Below are 8,477 nucleotides of genomic sequence, written 5' to 3'. Positions count from 1 at the left end.
CCTTTGAAACGATGAATACATTTATAATGGATTAAAAATAACAGAAGGGCTCAAGGTCAGCTGATCACAATTAAAAATATTTAAACTTTTAATATATGAATCTGATCACTAGCAATACTTCGTCAATTAACTTTTCATCAACTCTTGCATGATCATTATTAAAATAATTATACTTGTTTGAAATTATAGTTATGTTTATTTTTAAATATTTTTTTACTAAAATATATTAAAATAATATTTTTTATTTTTAAAAAGTTATTTATAAGATTAATGTTTCAAAACAATTCAAAATATATATAAAAATTAAATATTTTTAAAAATATAGGTATAACTACATTTCCAAACACCTAACAAATCTAGGCCTAACTCATGATCATCTTCAATAAGAAATATGAATTTAAAGCTTTTTTTTATGAAAAAAAAGATGGAAAATTGCGTTGGCATTTGGCAGCACCCTTCATTTCTTGAAGGTCTGTTTTTCAGTATTACAAATATAATTTACTTGGTATAGGTAAGGATAAAATTAATGCAATCGATTGTAAAATTGTAAAATGATGATTACTCATAATTTTTTAATTAACATTTTCCTTCTATCATAGGTGATGTAAGTAAGAATATCAAGGTTTCCATGGAATTGATTAAGCTATTTTGTGATATATATATATATATATATATATATGTATATGTATATATATTTTACATTTCACACAAGTCGAAGCCATTTGAAATTTCTCAATGGTCTTCATTTTTTATTGGGCCACTACAGCCCACATTTACAAGTAATTTGAAACTGGGATTAATTGTTAAATAATTATATGGGCCAGCACAAGAGGTCCATCACTTCAGATTAAAAACTAGGCCCATCAACAAACCTAAAAGCCGGGTAGAAAAAAAAAAAACCCCAGACGCCAATTAGGGCATCAAAAAATGAGAGTACCATATAAAAGCCAGAAAATGTAGGCTGCTAACTTCTCCCTTTGCAGTGATATTAGCAGCAGCAGCAAGGATGCCGGCTGGACACGGTGTGCGATCAAGGACCAGAGATCTCTTCGCTCGTCCCTTCAGGAAGAAGGGTTACATCCCCCTCTCTACTTATCTCAGAACATACAAGGTAGGCGACTATGTCGACATCAAGGTAAACGGTGCGGTTCACAAAGGCATGCCCCACAAGTTCTACCATGGCCGCACCGGTCGCGTCTGGAATGTCACCAAGCGCGCTATTGGTGTCGTCATCAACAAGCAGGCACGAGATCTATCAATATAATTAACTTTTTATGTAGTTTTTCATTCTTCATTTACGATTTTGGAAAACTAAAAGTCAAAACTTTTGTAGGTTGGGAATAGGATTATTGGGAAGAAAATTCATGTTAGGGTGGAGCATGCGCAGCCGTCGAGGTGCAGGGAGGAGTTTAAGTTGAGGAAGAAGAAGAATGATGAGTTGAAGGCTGAGGCCAAAGCTTGTGGTGAAAAGATTAGCACTAAGAGGCAGCCTCAAGGACCTAAGCCTGGATTTATGTTGGAGGGTGCTACTCTTGAAACTGTCACTCCTATTCCTTATGATGTGGTCAATGATCTCAAGGGTGGTTATTGATTTTTCTTATTTATGATTTCCTATGCTTTCATTTTTATCAAGAATTTCTCGTGTTTTGTGAGACGTGGATGAACTTGTACTTTTGTTATGTGTAATTTAGCTTCATACAAAGTAGACTACTATTATTTAGCATTATCCTTTCGTGTGAGATATGTATGTCTTTCCTTTGGTTCTGATGAAATTGACTACGTATCAATCTGAATAGATTAATTTGGGGGTTTCAGTCTGATTTTCTTTTAATGAATTTGCATTTTCCATGTTGCTGGCACATCTGAATTGTTGCTGTTTCTGCTGCTGTGAGTGTTTGCTAGGGCAAATGATGCATTTGGGTGTAGCAATTGGTTTGCCATTCTTATTGGCTTGTTGAGGAATTAGTTTGGACATGTAGTTGAATGGGTTCTGTGGGTCATTGTGCTTGTTATTGCTTCCGATAGATTTGAAAATATTATACGCTTATATGCTTTGCTTGAGAATGTCCTCAATGTCTTTGGAAATGTAGCAATTGGTTGTGATCGCTGTTCGTGAGTTTGAGGTTTGTTCTGATACCATTTTGGATTTTCATCTTCCTTAAAGACCATTTTTTTTCTGGTTGCCATCAATTGAGCTTTGAACCACGGTTACCAACGTGGAGGCTCTACTTTCAGGTGTATTTATGTGACTGATTACTGGAAATGTAAATTATCTACACTTTTTAAGTCTTGCTCTGGAGGTGTTGATATTGGAATTTGTTGATGCTTAGCCTTCTTGGTTTTTCTGACACCTCCTCCTCCTCTTCGTCCTCCAAAATTAACACTCCGTTATTGACTCTCAGTATTCCAGTGAATAAAACGATGAATCCCAGCATTATGGGACAGCGATGCTATCTGTATTATTTGTTTGGTTACGTCATGAGATGTGGATTTTAATGATGGAACTTTTTCATAATCCGCTTCTTTTTATGTTTTACATTTGATTCATTTCTCATGTGGTAAATTTGGGGTTAAGCTGAGATTTTTCTGAGTTGTAAATGCATGAAAAGTGTCTGCATAACAATGTGTTTTCTCAGTAGAACAAGAGCATCATGTGACAGTAACATTGCATTTTCATCACATTCATCACAAGGTACTTATTTCCTTGCATGTGGCATGTCATGAAAAAGTTTGAAGGCGTACTGCGATAATGATCATTGAGGGGAGAACATACGTTCTGATGCTCGAGATCAAGGATTTTAGGTACATTGTCATTGATCAAGGCTCGGATTGAGTGGGACTGATATAACGTGCCTTTCAGAAAAGTATATGTTGTCGAGAATTGCATTTTTTTTACCTGATACGACTAAAATACTTGGAAACATCTTCTCTCTCTCTCTCTTCAATCCAACCCCTTCTGTTTTTTTTTTCAATCTTATCCTCTTCTTTTTTTTTAATATTTTAAACTGAGTTGTTTTTAGTTCTATTAAATTGGATATATCAAATCTAATTAATTTTTTCTATTATTTTTATTTTTTAATTTCATCATTGTATTTATTTTATAGGTACCTCTAGACTGCCAAGTTTTGATATAAATAACAAGTTTGGTTGTATTTTTTTTAATGTTTTTTTATTAATCAAACCAGTCGTTTTTCGATTGGGAAGTCAACTAAATGAATCAACTTTTCTAGACAATCAGAATATTTTAAGATTAGCCCATTAGATGGGTTTAATAATAATAATAATAATAAATATTTGTGATTAAATCTGTAACATAGTGCTAAACAAGAATGAATCCGGTACATGTCATTGTCATTATAGAGAAGCACAATCATACGGGCCTCTGGCCCTGCGGGTTAGCTTTTGACATATATTTAACTTAATTTTATAGTGATTAAAATAAATATGGATAAAAGTTTTAAAAGAACCCTCCTCTATCCTAAATTACTATAGTAAAATTTTAGTATTTTGAGTTTTTTAAGTTCGTTGACGTCTATTTAAAAAATATTAGATAGCGTATTGACATTCCAATTCTAGTAGAACTTTCAATAAAGAAAAAATCATGGGGTTAAAAACCTTAGGCTATGTTTTTTATATTTACTTTGGTCCTCATTTTTATAATTGTTATTTGCTTTTCTCCTATTATTTTTTTATTGAAATTTTTTTCTATCAAATTTGGTCCTCGTTCTTTTGATTGTTATTTATTTTATTTGAAATACTTTATGAAATGTTAATTATTATTATTTTACTTTCTTCATTTTTTTTTAAGATTTGATCTTTATTGTTTTGATTATTATTTATTTTATTTGAGATAATTTATGAATTTTTTTTTCAATTTTATTATTATTCAACTTTTTAATTTGTAAGATTTATTCCTTATTATTTTAATAAACTTGAGAAAAATAAAATATTAATAAATTATTTTCCAGTTCATTTTCCATAACATAACCAAATACTGGAAAGTGTTTTCCAGTTTATTTTCCATAACACTGCCAAATATCGAAAAATACTTACCTTTTAAGAAATTCATTTTCCCCGGAATTCACTTTCCCCATAATTCACTTTCCAAAAGGAAACAACTTTCCTGCAAACAAACGGGGCCTTAGTAAGAAAATGGTTTCCATCTTAGTTTTTTTTTTTTAGATTTCCAAACAGAAAAAAATATTGTTCAAAGTAATGAAATTTAAATGTTGTTATTTGTGATTTTGAAACTGATTTAAAAAAAATAAGTAAAAGATTTCTAATGTTTATCCTTTCTTTCTATAACGTGATATTATTTAGTTTTTCTAAAGATTATAATAGATAATATTTATACTATTTATTAATTAAGACTAAAATACAATTTTCTTATACGTCTTTATTAAAAAAGAAATTTAAATTGATAAAAACTGAAGGAAAAAATTATAAGCTTTAATTATGTTTATTCCAATCCCGATATTATCTTTAACATTGTGATTTTACACACTCACACAAATAAAAAAATAATTAGCTCAAGTTGAAAAAGATTTATACACTAAAACGCGTGGGCTTAATTAATGGTCAAGGTCAGACTTCCCTGGGTGCTAAAAAACAATTAGCAAGAGGTGGTATCAGGATTTTCCACCATGTACAAAATCATCCTAGAAGTGAGAGTGAGGCTAGAAGCACAACACTTTGAATTTAGATTCACTAAGATTGTACAGAAGTAGAAGAATAAGTAAACTTAAACAAATTGGAGTTTAGTGTTTCACAATGAACAAGAACAACAATCGAGCCTCAATCCCAAGCTAGTTGGGGTTAGAGGATGGATATTTTTATGTCATGTCATGTCATGCGATCATATATGAAAAACTCCAACGTCAAGAGATTTTAAATCCTTTCATATCATTAGAAAAAAAAGTATCTACTTTGGTTTAGGTATTTTTTCGAGTTCATATAGTTAAGGTGATATAAAGCATTAGTCTTTCTAGCCTTTTCATTTCACACATTGTTTCTAAGCTTGGCTACCAAACATTTTATTGCTATGCTCCTCAGCGTGGGACGATGGGCTACTATGCTTATGGAGTTTTGTTCTCTCCATTTCTTTATTGATTAAATCTCCTGTATTCGTCAAAAAATTGATCTATAAGCCCTCAGTATAGTAGAGGTAAGTTGCTTAAAAAGAAAAAAAGGTATAGTATTGGTGATGATTCAATATTTTTATTAAGTGAAAAATCTTAAAACCATAACAAGATGATAACCCAAGTGACCATAAGTCTGGCCAAATTCAATATACTTGGGTTTGGCCATGTGCTAAGCCCAAATGAATGTTGGCTTGGCGAACTGTAGACTCGATATAATTAAGTTTGGTTACGTGCGAAGCCTAAGTGAATGTGGGTTTAACGAGTTTTTAAGCTCAACATATTTGGGTTCGGCAATATATTGAGCCAAACCCAACATGTTTAGGTTTAACCAGGTGTTAAGCCTGAATAAATGAAGGTTTGATGAACTGTCAAATCTAATATACTTGGATTTAGCCATATGCGAAGCCTAAAAAAATGAGAGTTTGTCGAGTTGCCAGACTTATCTCCCCCAGGCTTGGTTACACGTCAAACCCCATTGATACGAAGGTCATTATAAATCTATGTTAGGACCATAAGACTTTATTTATTTATTTTTAAAATTGCTAACATGAACTATTCATGTAAAAAATAATCCTCTTCTCACATCTATAAATGTATAAAAGGTCTTCTAAGGGCCTACCGTATTCTTATTTCATTAATGATCTGCAGGGGATATTTTTCTCTCATTAATAATATATAAGGAATTTTTATCTCTCATTGATGTAATCAAGATAAAATGACTCCAACCCCTTTATTCTATCAAAATGACAAGGTTCAAGATTATAAGTACTCCCTGAGCCATCTAAATAAAAAGTTCATAAATTTCTACTCTCAAGCATTCATATCTTAATTATTAGAACATTTATCATATCAAAACAATAACAGACACCTTTGTTCTCGAAATTTAAAACTCTTTATTTGATTTATCAAAATCCTTTATCTAACAGTTATTGACTTCATCATTATAGGGTTTCTAAATACCATCAAAATAGATTGTTTTATAGGTGTTATGACTCTTACCATTAATTGTAAGCTCATTAGGCTATTAAGAGGAAATATTGATACGAGCATATGATTAATCCTTTGCAAACATCAAATGACCTCATTTTTAACCATATCAGATTCTAGGACATCATTAATTAGTACATCGATGGGGAACTATCAAAAAGACATTAAATGCTCCATATGTTTATTAATATCCCTAATAATAATCAATGGTAAACAATCAAGGCACTCCTCAAATAGAATATGTAACATACCTCCCTGCCACAATATACACTTTTGCCTAACCAACCCTTTAATAGTTTGTCAACAAAGTTCAACTCCTAACCTAAGTTATATTAGCAACTCAAAGGCCGAATCATACTTTACACCTTAAAAAGTCTTAACAAATGTGACAACACCCTCATATACACCTCTATATCAACAGGTTATATCCAGGGTTTGTAAACAATTAACACTACCTAAATGAGTACAGGTAGAATGAAACAATGAGGGCTTTCAGCCTCATCGCTCATAAAACCCTTCCAATAAGTGTGAACATCATCATGATGCTCATGCATATAATGAGTATTTTAAACACACATTTGCCCATTGTAAGATGAAGGCTAGCTATCGATCTCATTATTCCATACCAAAAACCTATAAACATAGTAATGGAAAACAACTTGTAGAAGAGTATATACATGAAAATGTCCACACTCCCTTATCAAATTTAAAACTCTTCCTTAACATTAATATTGATATTTCTACATACATGTATACCTAATGGTTATATTTCTACTAAGATGAACTTGGATAATTATGATAGTCTCGTGGATCCAAAGAAACACATGCAAAATGTACGGAATAAGTTGGAATTGGTCATCCAAGATAGTTATGCTATGTGAAAAATCCTCCTCATAACCATTTAGGGGTTAGTATGTGCATGGTATAATAATTTGGAGTCAGGCTCTATTACAAGCTTTAATGACCTTTGTTCCAAGCTAGTGACATGGTTCAACACAAGTACCTCAACTAAAAAAAGTTCCACTGAACTTTTTAAAGTCATTCAGATAAATGACGAGTCCACACAAACATACCTTAAGAGGTTTAATAAGGAATTACCTAAGGTCAAAAAATTAATCAAGCCTATGAATTTTAAAGCCTTGATAAGTGGAGTAAAGGGAAGAGCTTTATAAAAAAATCATATGCTTTACCGAACATAAACTTGTTTAAAGTAAAGTAGGCCAAGAAGAACCATATTCAAGTGGACATGACAAGTGTATTACACATGTTTCTCTAAAGAAAATTTATCTTAAAGGTCTCCTAAGCGAGATAACTCTTATAAGAGAGACAATAAGCTTAGAAAAAGTCAAAAGTGGTTGATCAGGGAATGAACAAGCTAAAATCATACTTCAATATAGAGAGATCAAATTATTGTATAGCCTTTCCTAATCCTTATTAAAGAATTGTTGAGGTTGTGATAAAACAGCTATAGCGAGGTCTGTGATATGTGTCATTCCATGAATGACCTAATTGTTTGTCTTTCATGGTAAATAAAGATGTCAACAAACAAATTTCAAAAAACAAACGATGATTTTTTGATCAGTTTCTCACAAATAACGCCAATTAATGATGTCCTAAAATCCATTATATTCGAGAATGAGAATCTTGAGTGTTTGGATAAAGAATGTTCATATGCTTACTTCTATAATCCCTACCTTTAAAGTTTGAAAAAATTGATAATTAGTGATAAAAATCTTGACACTAGTAAAAACAATCATGTTTTGTGGAATTTAGGGACCCTTCAATGGTAAAGTTAATAATTTTTATAAGAGAATACAATAAATAAAGCAATGAGCTTTTAATTCAATAACATAAGTATTTGCTATTATTTATGCATGATAAATGCTTTAAGAATACAAATATACTAAAGGATAGAAAAGATCTCAACCTTAGTATCTAGATAGTTCAAAGGATATTTGTAAACTCTAAACTTTTTATTTTATTGATGGAGTGGAGAGTCATTTTCTCTTGAAAAGACAAGCGAGAAAAAAAAATCTCTTCCATAACATTAATATTGATAGAAATAACTCTTACTTCAATATTAATGTTAATGGAAATAAAACGGATTCGTATGAGGTTTTATACATTATTATATATGCAACATTAATATTGATGAAAATAAACCTTAAACAACATTAATGATGATTTGAACAAGATAAACTTTTATATGCCTAGAAGTGTAAAGAAAAGAGTATCCTAGATCCTTAACATTTTATGTTAAGGATTATAAAATAGTCTTGCGAACTAGTATGAAGCCTAAAAAGATTTCTAATTTTACATCTATCTGGACTCCATTAAATGTTGAGCTCA

At 31.2% G+C, this 8,477-nt stretch overlaps 1 protein-coding gene across 1 annotated transcript; it reads left to right on the top strand.

Annotated features, from left to right (window-relative positions):
- The first annotated feature begins 958 nt into the window (after positions 1 to 958).
- On the top strand, positions 959 to 1,817 carry LOC105110847 (60S ribosomal protein L21-1-like). Its single transcript, XM_011006024.1, has 2 exons — positions 959 to 1,243; positions 1,334 to 1,817. The coding sequence occupies exons 1-2, from the start codon at positions 1,007 to 1,009 to the stop codon at positions 1,589 to 1,591; spliced, it is 495 nt and encodes a 164-aa protein (XP_011004326.1). The 5' UTR covers positions 959 to 1,006; the 3' UTR covers positions 1,592 to 1,817.
- The last annotated feature ends 6,660 nt before the right edge of the window (positions 1,818 to 8,477 follow it).

This window comes from Populus euphratica, unplaced genomic scaffold, assembly GCF_000495115.2.
Source record: "Populus euphratica unplaced genomic scaffold, PopEup_1.0 scaffold265.1, whole genome shotgun sequence".
Classification (NCBI taxonomy): Eukaryota; Viridiplantae; Streptophyta; class Magnoliopsida; order Malpighiales; family Salicaceae; genus Populus; species Populus euphratica.
This window is presented reverse-complemented; position numbering and strand designations above follow the sequence as displayed.

What these genes read in the sequence shown, in the direction of transcription:
- LOC105110847 (XM_011006024.1), top strand. Translation starts at nt 1,007, where the DNA reads ATGCCGGCTGGACACGGTGTGCGATCAAGGACCAGAGATCTCTTCGCT. An exon ending in GTGTCGTCATCAACAAGCAG is followed by an intron (nt 1,244 to 1,333) that starts GCACGAGATCTA and finishes AAACTTTTGTAG; the next exon opens with GTTGGGAATAGGATTATTGG.